Consider the following 15,809-nt stretch of genomic DNA (forward strand, 5'->3'; position numbering starts at 1 on the left):
GCATGTCTGTGAAACAGGATGTGGGAAGCGGTGCGGGGAGAGCAGAGTTGGGGCCATCGTCTTGGAAGAGTTTTTTTTTGCTTCGTTGGAATCATTGGAAGTCGTCCTTTATGTTTTATAGTTTAGGAAATTTATATTGCCGCCTATTCGCCCATGGCGACTCAAGGCAGCTTACAAAAATATGAAAACCACATGTATAAAACAATAAAATCGACTTACAACAGAATAGAGTAGAATAGGATAGGATAGGATAGGATAGGATAGGATAGAGAATAGAATAGAATAGAATAGAATAGAATAGAATAGAATAGAATAGAATAGAATAGAATAGAATAGAATAAGGAATAAGAATGGAATAGAATAGAATAGAATAGAATAGAATAGAATAGAATAGAATAAGGAATACGAATGGAATGGAATAGAATAGAATAGAATAGAATAGAATAGAATAGAATAGAATAGAATAGAATAGAATTATTTATTGGCCAAGTGTGATTGGGCACACAAGGAATTTGTCTTTGGTGCAAATGCTCTCAGTGGACATAAAGGAAAAAAATAAATAAAATACATTCATCAAGAATCCTAAGATACAACACTTAGTGATACTCATAGGTTACTAATAAGCAATCAAATCATGCTAGGGAACAAACAAAATGATATAAATCGTAAAGATCCAAGCAACACGGTTATAGTCATAAATGGGAGGAGATAGGTAATAGGAAGGATGGGAAGAAGAATAGTCGTACAGTCTTAGTAGTTAATTTGACAGTGTGCTGCGAATGAGTTGTTTAGCAGAGGGATCGTTTAGTGACCGTTTGAAGTTACAACAGCACCGAAGAAAGGGACTTGTCATCATTCTTCACACTTATGACCACTGCAGTATCTCCACTGGGCATGTGGCTTATTGTTGTTACGCTTAACAACTTGACTCGCATCTATAACGGCCGCAGTGTTCACAGGATCCCCCTTTGGCGACCTCCTGATCAGCAAAGCCCACGGGGAAGCCAGGTCCGCTTAGCGACTGCACTGATTCGCTTAACAACTTTGGCGAGGAAAGTTGGTAAAAGGGGGCCAAAGTCACTTCACAAATGTCTCGCCCTTCAACAGCGATGTTGGGCTCCGTTGTGGTTGTAAGTCGAGGACTCCCTGCCTTGCTTTGCTTCATTTTCTCATTTGTGTTTGTTTGTTCGTTTCCCCCGCTGCAGTGTTCACAGAAAAATACTGTACTGTAAACCAGGTGGACAAACTTCCCGGCCCGAGGGACTGGGTTCAAATTCTGCAGGATCAAATCAAGCTGGCCAGAAGACGGTTGAAAAGAGGATCGGGTGAGTGAGGAGGGAGGGAGGGAAGGAAGGAAGGAAGGGAAGGAGGGAGGAAGGGAAGGAAGGAAGAAAGGGAAGAAGGAAGGAAGGGAAGGAAGGAGGAAGGGAAGGAAGGAGAGAAGGAAAAGGAAAGGAAGGAAGGGAAAGGAGGAAGGAAAGGAGGGAAGGGAAGGAAGGGAAGGAAGGAGGGAAGGGAAAAAGTGAAGAAGGAAAAGGAAAGGAAGGAAGGAAGGGAAGGAAGAAGGGAGGGAGGAAGGAAGGAAGGGAAGGAAGGAGGATGGGAAGGATGGAGAGAAGGAAGGAGGGAAGGGAAGAAAGGAAAGAAGGAAAAGGAAAGGAAGGAAGGGAAAGAAGGAAAGGAGGGAGGGAAGGAAGGGAAGGAAGGAAGGGAAGGAAGGAGGAAGAGAGGAAAGGAAGGAAGGAGGAAGGGAAGGATGGAGAGAAGGAAGGAGGGAAGGGAAGAAATGAAAGAAGGAAAAGGAAAGGAAGGAAGAGAAAGAAGGAAAGGAGGGAAGGAAGGAAGGGGAGGGAGGGAGGGAGGGGAGTGGGTGGAGCAGAAAGGCAAGAAGACGCTGAGGACCCTGTCGCAAAGTTTGAGGAAGGGGTGGAGGGGTTAGGTTCCTAAATACGGGCTTATGCCTGGGTCATCTGTCCTTCCCCGTCTTTATTTATTTATTTGATTAATTTATTTTCTCAAGCATGTTTTAGATAACAGGTATAATTGGAAATATGATTAAGAGTCCAAGAAATGGGCACGAATAGCAGGGGACATTCTTTCCCTCCTCCATATTCTCAGTGTTTAAGGTGGGAATAACCTCGATGGTATAGGGCTTGAGCAGGGGTTGGACTAGAAGACTCCAGGTCCCTTCCAGGTCTATTCTGATGGATTGATTCAGAAGTTCTCCTCTGGGGGATTATGCAGAGATTTTCCGTGGTGTCTTATCTATGGTTCCTTTCCATGGGTGTGAATCTCCATTATCTTACAGGGTAGACTGAGTGAGCTGGGCTAAACAGACTGTTGTAAGCTGAGGACTGTGCAACAGTTCATTTAGTGACCGTTAAAAGTGACAACATCACTGAAAGAACTGACTAAGGGCCGTTTTTCACACATTAAGACCGTTCCTCATCGTCACGTAATTTACATTCGGATGCTTGACAATTGACTCCCGTTTATGATGGTCGGAGTGCCCCCACCCCGGGGGGGAGGGGGGGTCACCTGATCCCCTTTGGCGCCCTTCTGACGAGCAAAGTCCATGGGGAAGCTGGATTCACTTAACGACTGGGTTACTCATTTAAGAACTGCAGTGATTCGCTTAAAAAAAACGTGGTGAGAAAAAATCATAAAAACGGAGCAAAACTCATAAAATTTCTTACTTAGCAACATAAATTTCGGCTCATAAGTCAAGGGCTACCTGGACTTTAAAAGTCTTGATACCCCATCATCCTGAACCGGTAGGGCCTTATGGGGGTTGCGATGCAAAACATGGCAGGCGACAGGTTGGGGGTAAGCTGGCCAGTTTCCGTCTCATCTCCAAGTCCAAAATTCTAGCAGACAATAATGAGGCTACGGAGTATTTAAGGGTGTTTTTTTTTTAATTTAAAAATGCATTCGGTGCCCTTTGAAGTTAATCCATCTCCAGGATTAACGTTCCCCAGGTAACTTTTCAAAGCAAAATAACGCCTCAAAAGAGCATCATTCGCATTTTTAAAAAAAAAATATTTTTACCCATTCTTAAAAGAATAGTGGAAGTAAATAATTCCTGCTACATTAACATTTCAAGCAGCAGCAGCAGGAGGAGGAGGAGGAAAGAGAATAAAAACTGTTTCTAAGCCCATCAAAAGACAGAATGACATAGTTGGAAGGGACCTTGGAGGTCTTCTAGTCCAACCCCCTGCTCAGGCAAGAGACTCTCTATTCTTTTGAACAAGTGGCTGTCCAGTCTCTTAAAAACCTCCAGTGATGGAGAAGGAGGGAGGGAAGGAAGGGAAGGGAAGGGAAGGGAAGGAAGGAAGGAAGGGAAGGAAGGAAGGAAGGAAGGAAAGGGAGGGAAGGAAAGAAGGAAGGAAGGGAGGAAGGAAGGAAAGAAGGAAGGAAGGAAGGAAGGGAAGGAGGGAAGGAAGGAAGGAAGAGGAAGGAAGGAAGGAAGGAAAGGAAGGAAGGGAAGGAAGGAGGGAAGGGAAGGAAAGGAAGGAAGGAAGGAAGGAAAGGAGGAAGGAAGGAAGGAAAGGAAAGGAAAGGAAAGGAAAGGAAGGAAGGAAAGGAAGGAAGGAAGGAAGGAAGGAAAGGAAAGAAGGAAGGAAGGAAGGGGAAGGAAGGAAGGAAGGAAGGAAGGAAGGAAGGAAGGAAGGATAACAGCAGTTGCAACTAAGAAGAGATACACAGACTTCAAGGCCGGCATTCACAGGTTCTAGCTGTGGGAATGGGAATGACAGCACAAAAGTTGCATTGCAAATTCCACCCCCTTCTGGATATACAGGTAGACCTCAACTTACAACAGTTCATTTAGTGACCGACCGAAGTCCCAATGGCATTGGAAAAGGTGACTTAGGACCCTTTTTTCACACTTAACGACCGTTGCAGCCATCCCCGTGGTCACGTGATCAAAATCCAGCCGCTTGGCAACCGGCTCGTATTTGTGACAGTCGCAGTGTGGCCACGCGATACCCTTTTGCGACCTGCTGACCAGCCACGTCGAAGGGGGAAAACCAGAGTCACTTAACGAACAGGTCACCAGCTTATCAACTTCAGGGATTCACTTCACAGCCGTGGCAAGGAAAGCCATAAAGTGGGGCAGGACTCACTTAACCAATTTCTCGCTTATCAGCAGAAATGTTGGGCTCAGTTGTGGTCGTAAATCAAGGACTACCTGTAGGGAAGACAAAATGCCGCCAAGGAATGAGCGGTTGAGCGGAGATGCCAGCCGCTGGCATCTCCAGAAGCATTTTAAGAATGAGAAGACAGGTGGGGACATGTCTGGATCAAATCCTGAGAGAGAGAGAAGGATTTTGCAGGCGGGGTCTTTGCACTTCAGGTTTTAAGTGGAAAATAATTTCAATTAGGCTGAATCATTAGAAACCCAGTGAGGCCATTTAGCCTCGTTTCCATTTTAAACCTGCCAAGGCCAGGGCTGCAGGCAGAACAAGAAGCAGTGGATGGAGAATAACCAAGGAGAGAAGCAACCCGGAACTAAATTTCCAAAGAGGGAGGACGATTAATAAGTGGAAAAAACTTCCCTCCGGAGGTTGTGGCTGCTCCATCGCTGCAGGACTGGACAATCGTTTGTGGTATAGGATCTCCTGCTTGAGCAGGGGGGTGGACTAGAAGACCTCCGGGGTCCCTTCCAGCTGTGATGGACTTTTCTGATTTCCCTACAAACATCCCTGCCCTGATTTTGGCTTTTGAAAAAACACCTTGACTTTTCAGTGTTTTGCATCGTTTTGTCAAGTGGCTGTTATGGTCTGCTTTGTTTTCAAAGTTTGGCCTTTTTCCTAGAATTCATTGCAGCAAAAAAAAGAAAGGTTTGGCTGAGAAACAAATGTTATCAACAAAAGTGCACTGAAGTGGATTTTTGGAATGCCGCTTTGTGAATTTAAAGTCATATTTTCCACTTTGTATCCTTAATGCAGTGGTGTTTTTTTTTAAAATGTAATTAAAGTGTTTTTATGTGGCTTGGCATTTTTCCCGCTCAGTTGTTATTGATTTACATCCGAAAAGGATTTCACGTATTAGTGTGTCTGCATTATGCACCAATAAAATCCTTTCCACTGTAAAAGTTGTCGGTCAGGGACAAATTGAACTTTGGTTGAAGCAGCTCTGTTACCCAAATCCCCTGAAGCAGAAGTAATACACAGTAGGAGCGGTGTTAAAAAAAAGAGAGGTCAAGTCGGCAACTGCACAACTGAAGCTCTGCCTTCTTCATACATGCATGAGTCAGGCCTTTTAACTTCACTGGATGACAAATTTGAGAAAGAAAATACACAAAACTAAACTAAAGGTGCTAAAGTACTAAGCTATGAATACTATAGGCAGCTGTGAAAAAGGATTAATCATAACCAATAACCAACAAAATAAAACTCTAAACAATCTAAGCTGATCACTTCTATATCAAATGTTAAACAATATACAATATACTGATGAGGTTACCTAGTTGGGTCATGAGACGCCTGCAAGAAAACAATCAAGCTCAAGGACTCCAGTTTTTTTTCCTTCTCTTCTTCTTTCTCCTCCTCCTCCACCTCCTGCCTGCAAACCCGTCTCCCTTCCAGCACTGGTGCTGTTGGATCATTAAATGTCTGCCAGAAAACAGTGATGCTCAGAGAGCACCAAGAACCCGTTTTCTTTCTGCTCCTCCTCTTCTTCCTCTCTACAAACCCCACCCTCTTCTAGCATTGATGCTGTTACCTACTTGGGTCATGAAACGTCTCAAGCAAACCGCCAAGTGCACTGCAGAGCCCACAGTCACACTACCACCCCTGAGCTACAGAGGGTTGAAGTCAACTCCTCTTAAAGTTACTTTACAAGAGCTTCCATAATTCCCTCACCAGCTTGGTGAAGATGGTATCAGGGTGGTCTCTGGAAAAAAGGAAAAAAAAACTGGACAGCCTGTTTTTAGATAAATATCCATGTTTCATTTCTTTTCTGCATTTGCTGTTTTTTAAACTCCCAAGTAAAATAATTGTAAAATAATTTTCTTTTCTTTATTATCTGTCTTTAGCAGAAATGGCTGATGGTGATGAGAAACTGGACATTTCTCTCCTAGAGGCAGGTAAATGGCGCCAAGGTTTGTTTCCTTGTTTAATTTTGTTTAATGTGAGATATACTGTACCACTAACTGCCAGAACTTCTTGGCAGCTTAGCTATACAAACAAATTTAAAATCAAGAACACTTAAAATAAACAGTGGGAAACAAGTAAGCCCCAAAGCCTGTTAGAAAATAAGTTATTCTGAAGAATTTTTTAAAAGGAAATAAAGAGTTCCTGGGACTTGGGCTAGCAACAACAACAACAACCAAAAAAAAGCCAAAGAAGGTTGCCAGCAGATGACCTCTCAACAATCCAGCAGATCCAGGAGATCACCTGCAGCTGAGCCACAGGGGGGCTTCAGAGCTAATGACCAGGCCAAGAGACCAGCTGGATCAGATGAATTGTGGCCTCTGGGTTTTTCAAAGAGCAGACAAATTGCCAAGTTTTGTCCCAAATGATTTTTGGATTAGATGCTTGTTAAGAATATGCCTCATATCAATAAAGGAGAATATCTGTAGCTCGGGGTGGAAATGAGGGGTCTTTGGTGCTCTCGGAGCTTGGTTTTCTTGCAGAGGTTTCATGACCCAAGTAGGTAACATCATCAGTGCTAAAAAGGAGTGGGTTATATTGTAAATAAACAGAGAGCAAACCCCTCTCTCTTCTAGCCCTGATGATGTTACCTAGTTGGGTGTTGAGACGTCTGCAAGAAAACCACCAAGTTCAGAGAGCACCAAGGACCCCACAGTCCTCCTCCTCTTCCTTCTTTCTGAAAACCCCACACTCTTCTAGCCCTGATGATGTTACCTAGTTGGGTCATGAAACATCTGCAAGAAAACCACCAAGCTCAAGCAACTCTCAACCAGCGTCATTATTATAGTTCCTTAAAATGCTAATTTACAACTTTTAACTCTTTTTCAGGTACCCTCCTTGAAGCCACGCCTTCCGTGCCAGTGTTTCATTAGCATATTGAAGCCTCGGTTTGAAATGATGCCAGCAACCTTTCTAGATTACTTCGCTATCCGTGCTCCCCTGTTTCACCATCTCTGATCAATTTTTTTTTCATGCTTTTCTAACGTGGATAATTATTAAGCGACAAATCACTTTTCCTTTGGGTTTAATCAAAATAACTAGATTTGTTTGTAGAGAGGCTCTAGTGCAATTAGTCTGGTAACCAATGTGATAGGATGAATTTTGATTTTATGATGGCATTTCCCCACATAAATACATGCGTGCTGGCTATTCTATTTAAATAGCGGGGAGAAAGAAAAACAAAAGTATCCTCTTAATCTTACAAAGAGCTCCTAACACCTCCATTTCATATAGAGTTTTTGGTGCAGAAATCATGGGGTCAAAAATCAAACTTCTAAGACGTTTAATGAGTCTTAATTTAACGAGTTTCTGAGTTGAGCCTTTCCTTCCATCCCCACAAGGTAAATTTCTATTTGGATATAATTATTAATTATTTGTTTTCAGAAGCAGAATTGCTATCATTATATGTGACCATAAGATATTAATAAATACTACTTGCGGTGTCACATTTAATCCAGATCAAATAATCTTAAAGATGAAAAGTTGTTTTCCATATTTTGCAGTCCCCTTAGTTTTTCTCTGATATTTGATTCTCATAATACTGCCTTGAAGTTCCAAAACAAAGAGTATTTCAGGAATCATTCATAGAATCATTGGGTTGGGAGGGAACTTTGAGGTTGTCTAGTCCAACCCTCTGCCCAAGGCAGGATTCTGACCGGTAGTTTTAAAAGTAGGATCTCAAGACAGTTGTGTAATTGTTCAAGACATGTCTTCCTCCTTGCCTCATGCCTCAAGAGCCCTTCTGTATCAAAGGAGAACAGGCATGTAGACAGGTATCTTAGGTTCCCTTTCTCACTCAGTTTTTGTCCAGCATTTCAATACAGGTAGTCCTCGTCTTACAACAGTTCTTTTAGTGACCAAAATTACGACTACACTGAAAAAAGTGACGTGACTGTTTTTCACCCTTGTAACTGTTGCAGACTGTTGAGGTCCCTTCCAACTCTATTATTATTACTCTCTGTATAACATGCAGATTACTCGGATGCATAGGGGAGTGATAATGTATTTTATTCTCTCTTTAGTGAACTAAGAGCCATCAGCTCTGGGCACTTAGGTTCCATTCTCCTTGTTTTGCTAATTTATGGGGATTAGGAATTGTGAGCACTTTTTGGAGGATACAATTTTGAGAAGATTCTTTCCACCTGCATACGTGTCCTCTCCTTATTCCATCCCTTAAGAGGTGACAGGATATTTGGGGGCCTACGTTAATATTTCTTTTTTCAAACAAAAGCTGGCGGGAGCATGGCTAGCAACTCTCCACTAATCTTCAATACACTCCGATATCTCACAAACACCACCTGAATTTATTTTGCATTTGTGTTGGTTTTGAAGTCCCCAGTATCTCCTACACTCGACATGAGAAGATCTGCTCATACCTTAGATCAGGGGTGTCCAACCTTGGCCATGTTAAGAGCTGTGGACTTTGGAGTCTGAAGTCCACAGGTCTTAAAATGACCAAGGTTGGACACCCCAGCTTTACATGAAGGTATACATGAAAAATTTCACATACACGAAAAATTCATTGATACCCTCGTAGACATCTCTAGCAGAGTCTAATGGTGTGTTTAGGAACCCTCTTTTTCAGCTTGTTAAAAATAATCATTTCTGCAGTTCAATAATGTTTTTTTATAAATTTTTAAACTTAATGCAGTACAACCAACTTATCGCTGAAACGCAGCTGTCTTTTCTTGAGGACTTGATAAACCTGGCTAGTGCTGTAGTCTGTAACAATCCCACATCTTCTTTTTGAGGCCAATGGGATTCTCCTCCACAAATGAAATTTCTTGGTCTTTTCCATAAATCTACAAAGCGTATGTATTGTAACCATTAACCTACAATCAGCAGTCTTACGAATCTTTAAAAACAATTGTACTCGTGTTGACTTTAACTGTGACTACTATTAAAACTTTTTTCCGGGCGTCTTTTTTTATAGGTTTTATTAGGAAAAATCATCCCATATTTAGGTAAAAGTCTCAATCTTATGTATATATGTTTTATTAATATGTACATATTTAGCTATTTTTTAAATTACTATGTTCTTAATAAAACCAACAAGGGACTAGTTGTGAAATGGTGCACTAAGATTGTGTCGTGTTATCAATCTCTGGGAATCTTTGTCAAGTTCAGCAAAACAATAATAATAATAAATTGCTCTAATTTAAACAGTGTCCTTACACTTTTTTGACAGATTATTTTTTTAATTACTGTACACGTTTCTAAACAATTATATCTCTGTCCGATTCCTTCATGTTAGTATCATATTATTAATGTAAAAGGGTGGTTAATCCCTTGTTTTATCACCCAGGAAATTAGCAATAAGGCTAAACTAGCTGCCCCAAAGGCAGGATTAAATTAGCAGCTGTGTTTTGCTTGTTTGTGGAAGGGATGGAATTTGCTCTTTATTTATAACATGGAAATGATTTGACCATGTAACACAGGATGGGGCGAACAAGAACAATTGTGGTTTTGTTTATTTAAATAATGGCACACCGTGTTTGTGTGACACGTAATAAAAGGCAAGATACAGGTAGTCCTCAACTTACAACAGTTCATTTAGTGACCCTTTGGAGAAAAAAGTGACTTAAGACCATTTTTCACATGAGCGTTGCAACATCCCCACAGTCACGTGATCAAAATTCAAAGGCTTGGCAACTGACTCATATTTATGATGGTTGCTGTGTCCTGGGGTCATGCGATCCCCTTCTGCCAACTGCTGGCGGTTTGATCCTGACCGACTCATGGTCCACTCAACCTTCTGTCCTTCCGAGGTCGGTCAAATAAGGACCCAGGTTGTTGGGAGCCACATGCCGACTCTGTAAACAGCTTAGAGAGAGCTGCAAAGCACTGAGAAGAGGTATGTAAGTCTAAGGGCTCTTGCCACCTGCATTGCCAGTCAAGAGCGGAATCAGGAACTGTGCCACCACTTGAGACTTTCAAGAAGAGATTGGACTCCCATCTGTCAGAAATGATGTAGGGTCTCCCGCTTGGGTGGGGGGTTGGACTAAATGATCTACAAGGTCCCTTCCAACTCTGATGATCTGTTATTGTATCAGGAATACTTGGGAGAAAAAGAACGCCTGCAGAGGAGGAAAACGCCTGACCGGGTTCCTCGGAAGCCAGCAAGCAGCCAGCAGCAGAGTTAATGCAGAGAGGATCGAGAGGATTAGAAACAGGTTTGGCAGGCAGTGCGCCCCGAGCATCGCAACGTGGCCGTTACTGGGCCAACCGGTTTGTAATGTCATCTGGTAATGCCAGCTACGACACCTCCTGTCTTAAAATTGTCTTAAAATCGCCGTTTTGCCAGGCTGCCCTTACATTGGGCTTCCCTTGGGGAAGCTTCAAGAGAAAGCAAGAGGAGTGATTTTCACCCAGAATGGGGAAGAAAAGAAGCAGCGCATCATCTGAGAACATGAACAAGAATTCCACATTCCGGAGTTTTGCGTTCCCACCTGGATCAATGCTGCAAAACGGTCTGAGCCTCCAAAACTAGCTTCCTCCATAACTTTCCTTCCTCTTTTCGAGACCCCTGCAGCCAGGAGACCTAAAACTCTTTTGTGCTTTACTTCCATCCGGGGATAATCCTGAATCCTGCAACCAGACCTGCTAAGTCTTAAGCCAATATCCATTTCCTTTGTCTTATTTGCTGCCAGCGTTTCCTTGTTTTTCTTTTGGCTTCCCACTTTTGTGGATGCCTGGGAGACGTTATGGGTTTGCCACAGAAACAACAGTGGTACAAAATAAGGTGAGACAGAAGGGCGGCATTAAAACTCACAGGGAAAACACAACGCCCACTTTGTGTTCAAAGGCGGGGAGGGTGGTATTACTCAGCAAGCCCACTCCTCTGTTGCTCCAGGTGTCTGCTTCTTGTGCAGTTAGTAACTCAGGATCAATTACAACGGCGGGCACACAACAGCTTTGTTCTATATAAATTAACCTCGGAAAATCAATGACAGAAAACTAGTCTCCCTGCTCCATCTGTAATCACAGCAAATGAGACAACCGAAAAGAGTTATTTGGAGAATACCAATGTAAAGGATTTAGAATATATATATATATTGGCAGGATCCACAGGGGAGATTAACATAGCCAAATTGGGAGCCACAATTTATGAACTTACAAGTTACTGAAAGAATACAAAGTGATCTAAGGAAAAGAGAAGCATTAATCGCAATGACAGAATTTGAAGCACAGATAATTCCTGATGTAGATACCGTTTGTCTAACAGCTGTTCAATATCCATAGCCACAGCCCTTAGGACTTATATATACCGCTTCTCAGTGCTTTACAGCCCTAAGTGGTTTGCAGAGTCAGCCTGGGTCAATACTCATTTAACAACTGTCTCGCTTAGCAACATAAATTTTGGACTCAATTGTGGTCATAAGTTGAGGACCATGTGTAATGTTCTGAGGCCATATGATTCTATTCTATTCTATTCTATTCTATTCTATTCTATTCTGTTCTGTTCTGTTCTACATTCTTCGGGAGTTTAGCAGTGTCACTTAGAATTGGCACAAGCACAAGCAGGTATTTGTTGGAAAGAAAGAGTTTCCCCTCCATTTTTTCTTCACCCAGTGTAAAAATAAATCTGATCCTAGGAAATTCTTCCCTGTCTGCAAATTGAAAGGGCAGCCAATTTTCTCTTCTCTAATAATGCCTTTGCTGCAGCTCCTCCTGATGGCAAATGGCCCTTCAGCTAATGCCATCTTGTGGCACCTGACCTGTGATGCATTCGTTTTACCTGTAATGGTCTCCTTAGGAATACTCCGAGGCAATTCTGAAAGGAAATGGAAAAGAATTAGAAATGCCTACAGCAGAGCCATTAGCATAAATCCAATCAAGGAGGCTTTGTTTTAGTTGTTCAGGAGGGTTTTAACTTGGCAGCCCTGTCAAGGGCTGCAAAAAGGGTTTTTTGCTTGCGTTGCTTTAAGATTGGAAACAAAAATGCTTTAGGTTTATGTAATTCTCCCATGGAAATAATAACAATGCTGAAAATAGGTAAACGGTGTAGAAAACACTGGAAAAATCATTCCATAACAGAACAACATACAGATAATCCTCGACTTAAAAGGATTTATGTTGTTAAGTGAGACATTTGTTAAGTGGGTTTTGCCTCATTTTACAACCATTTGTTGTTAACTGAATTGCTGTGGAAGTTAAGTTAGGCACACGGTTGTTAAGTGAAACTGGCTTCCCCATTGACTTTGGTTGTCAGAAGGGGATTACTCCAGGATGCTGCAACCGTCATAAATATGAGTCAGTTGCCAAGCATCTAAATTTTGATCACGTAACTATGGGAATGATGCAATGGTCGTAAGTGTGAAGATGGAAGTGTGAGATGTACCAGGGACTGCAACGCTCATTTTGTCACAGTAAAAACCAAGCACAAGAGGGAAACAAGTATTTTTTAAAATTGGATTATTTTTTCACATATACCTCTCTGTCTCCTTAGCAGGAGACCTTGTCATCTTTTCAATTTAAAGAGTAACTTTTAAGAAATAATTTCCTAACTCTGCCATCCCATGGATGGATCATCCAAAACAATGTTCAACTTGACCCAAAAACCTGCTTGACAAAAGAATGGTCCTCGCTGGAGCTAGAACTGACAAAACACAGAAAATTTGCTCAAGAATTTCATATCTCGCTCAAGTAATTACTTAGGACTGTTCCCTGAATCAAATATGGAGGGGTCCCAAATCCTAATATTTGTGGTGGCTGATCTGATGTTTTTAAAAAAATATTATTTGAAAAGGCCAAGTTAAAGATTAAACACCCCACCTTAAGCCTCGGTGACTCTAAATTTTTGTCCTGTCTGGAATTTCAGATGGCAAAAGGTGAAGTCAACAGTCTGAGGCTGAGAACAAGCATCGGCACTTACGGCAAATTCAGTAGGAAAGATTGAATTAAAGTCCAGTCCAGAAGTCAACAAAAACTGTTCTGATATTTAAATAAAAGTTCAAAGATTCAGAGGATAAGGTTGTAAATCAAGGACTATCTATATGTGGGTGTTACGAGCTGACACTGATCTGATGATCCATCAACTCAAAATGTTACCAACAGCTAGCTCCATAATGCAATCTAGAAGTTGGCTCCCGTCAAGTCTGAATTAGCTACAATCCAGCCCCTTAGTACATATTTTAATAGAAAACCTGAGGCACGCTAGTCAGGAAAAAAATGGTCACTGGATTCCTTGAAACTGGGCTCATAATATTGCATTAAGCATAACTGTATAATGGTTAGCTGAGGTTCCTACAATACACAAAGTCAAATCCAAACTAAGAATAGCTAGAGCCTTTGAATTCAACAATCTGGCCACAAGCAGGATCCTGTCGTAATTTATTCCATGCCTTGGCCAGGATGCAAACTTTCTGAACAGTGGCCAAAATAGAAAGACAAGAGAAGAAAAACGAGAATGTACGTGCCGTGCTACTTAATTTGGTATTATTTTTAACATAAATGCAGGCCATCTTTTGGAGTCTGGGAAATCAATGAGTAAGCTCTGGGGACCTTTTAAAAAAAGCAACTTGTCAAACATTTAGAGTCACATATTTAAAAGGAAGAAAATTATCCTGGCATATTTTTCTTCGCTGCATCAGTTCCGGTTTTGTTAAGATTACTCAAGATGTACTTATTGGTTTGAGGGATAGATTTATTAACTCATCTATAAGAGCTGTGGAAGATTACTTTGGGATCGCCCCTTTGCAAACAGAAATCCTGCCAGGACTGAAAGTGAGTGGCCCAAAACCACCCAATTACAAGTGGTCCTCAACTTACCATGGTTCAATTAGTGACCATTCAAAGTTACAGCACTGAAAAAAGAGACGTATGGCCATTTTTCACAGTTACGACCGCTGCAGTATTCCCACGGTCACGTGATCAAAATTCAGATGCTTGGCAACAGACTCGTATTTATGACCGTTGTTGTCTCCCCGGGTCCTGTGATCATCATTTGCGACCTTCTGACAAGCAAATTTGAAGGGGAATACAGATTCCCTTAACAACCAGGTTACTAAGTTGTCAACTTACAGTGATCCACTTAACAACTGTGGCAAGAAAGGTCGTAAAAGGGGGCCAAACTCACTTAACGAACACCTTACTTAGCAATGAAATTTTTGAGATTGTCATTTACATGTTATCCAGACTAGCTGCAAACATTGCACTAAATGTGATTTGCTGAATGACGGACATTTGGCTGTCAGTTTGGCTGGGCCCTTGCAATTTGGCAAGGCTAAAAAAATTCTGCATTTGAGAGTCCCAGAGCTGCATTGTGCAAATTACAAGAAGTATTTTTGCTTTGATTTCCTTTTCCCCTTCTTCTTTGCCTACTTTGAGAGGAAACGTGTTCCGCCAACAGGCCAAGATTCTTGGCAAACCCGCCTATTTATTAAAGGGTTGTTCCATGAGTGCTCTTCAAAGGATTCTGCCTGAACTGCCAGCAAATAAGGTCAGCCAGCCTGTCTCTTTCAGTCTGGAAGCGCGTTACACATGGGTGCACCGAGAGCCGGTCATTCTGGGTTTGCCATGCAGAAGCCCTCTGCACATGCTTAGAAGAATTCTGCCTAAGGAAGCTAAGAGGAAAAAATGGGTGGGAAGGCTGACTTGCCTGACCTCAAGCGGCTGCAGACAGGTAGGTTAGGTTTAGTGAAGTTTGAGGTCCCTTTCAAATCCAGCTGGACTCTAACGTCTCCTGCGTGGGCATATCATGCTAGTGCTTGCTCTTTTTCTCTTTCTTTTCTTTCTTTCCCTTCTTTTTCTTTCACCTATATCTCTCATCTCTCATCTCCATAACTACTATCATCTTCCTTCCTTCCTCTATCCATCTATCATCCCTCTCATCTACATAACTTCCTTACTTCCTCTATCCATCATCTATCATCTTTCTCATCTCTCAACCTATCTTTTCCTTCCTTTTCTCTATCTATCCATCATCCCTCTCATCTATCATCTATATACCTTCCTTCCTTCATTTCTCTATGTATCCATCATCTCATCTCGCTCATCTCCATACCTTTTCCTTCCTTCCTTTTCTCTATCCATCATCCCTCTCTCATCTGCATACCTTCCTTCCTTCCTCACATCTCCATACCTATCTTTTCCTTCCTTTTCTCTATCTATCCATCATCCCTCTCATCTATCATCTCCATACCTACCTTCCTTCATTTCTTTTTCTATCTATCCATCATCTCTCATCTCCATACCTATCATCTTCCTTCCTCCATTCATCATCTATCGTCTTTGTGTCTTCTCTCATCTATATATCTCCTTTCCTTCCTTTTCTCTATCCATCTATCATCCCTCTCATCTGTCATCTACATGCCTTCCTTCCTTCCTTCATCTATCCATCATTTCTCATCTCCATACCTCTCACCTTCCTTCCTTCCTTCCTTCCTTCCTTCCTTCCTTCCTTCCCCATTTCCTTCTTTCCCATCTCTTTCCTTCTTCCTTTCCTTTTCTTAGTCTCCTTACAACAGTTTACTTAGGGACCAAAGTTACAACAGCCTTGGAGGGGAGGGAGGACGCCAAAAAAGTGACCTATGACCATTTTTCACACTTATGACAGTTGCAGCACTTCCCTTCCATTGATTCCTATTTATGACTGGTCATGTGATTTCCCTCCCCCCTTGCAACCTTCTGACAAGCAGAGCCAACAGGGAAGCC

The 15,809-nt window shown here is 41.9% G+C and overlaps 1 protein-coding gene across 8 annotated transcripts in view; it reads left to right on the top strand.

The window, feature by feature from the left end:
* The window catches only part of BEND7 (BEN domain containing 7), a 41,054-nt gene extending 31,737 nt beyond the window's left edge, over positions 1-9,317 (top strand). For 4 of the 8 annotated variants that reach the window (XM_087969207.1, XM_087969209.1, XM_087969211.1 and 1 more), the window contains exons 7-9: positions 1,206-1,325; positions 6,038-6,088; positions 6,984-9,317. In XM_087969207.1, coding sequence (XP_087825333.1) covers positions 1,206-1,325; positions 6,038-6,088; positions 6,984-7,027 — 215 coding nt within the window. In that variant the 3' untranslated portion in view covers positions 7,028-9,317. The remainder of the gene's footprint in view (positions 1-1,205; positions 1,326-6,037; positions 6,089-6,983) is intronic. The other 4 variants (XM_087969208.1, XM_087969210.1, XM_087969213.1 and 1 more) reach the window with 1 other exon arrangement.
* The last annotated feature ends 6,492 nt before the right edge of the window (positions 9,318-15,809 follow it).

Source organism: Notechis scutatus, chromosome 6 (assembly GCF_049901735.1).
Source record: "Notechis scutatus isolate UNSWTSFEM ecotype Mainland chromosome 6, rNotScu1.2, whole genome shotgun sequence".
NCBI classification, from domain to species: Eukaryota; Metazoa; Chordata; class Lepidosauria; order Squamata; family Elapidae; genus Notechis; species Notechis scutatus.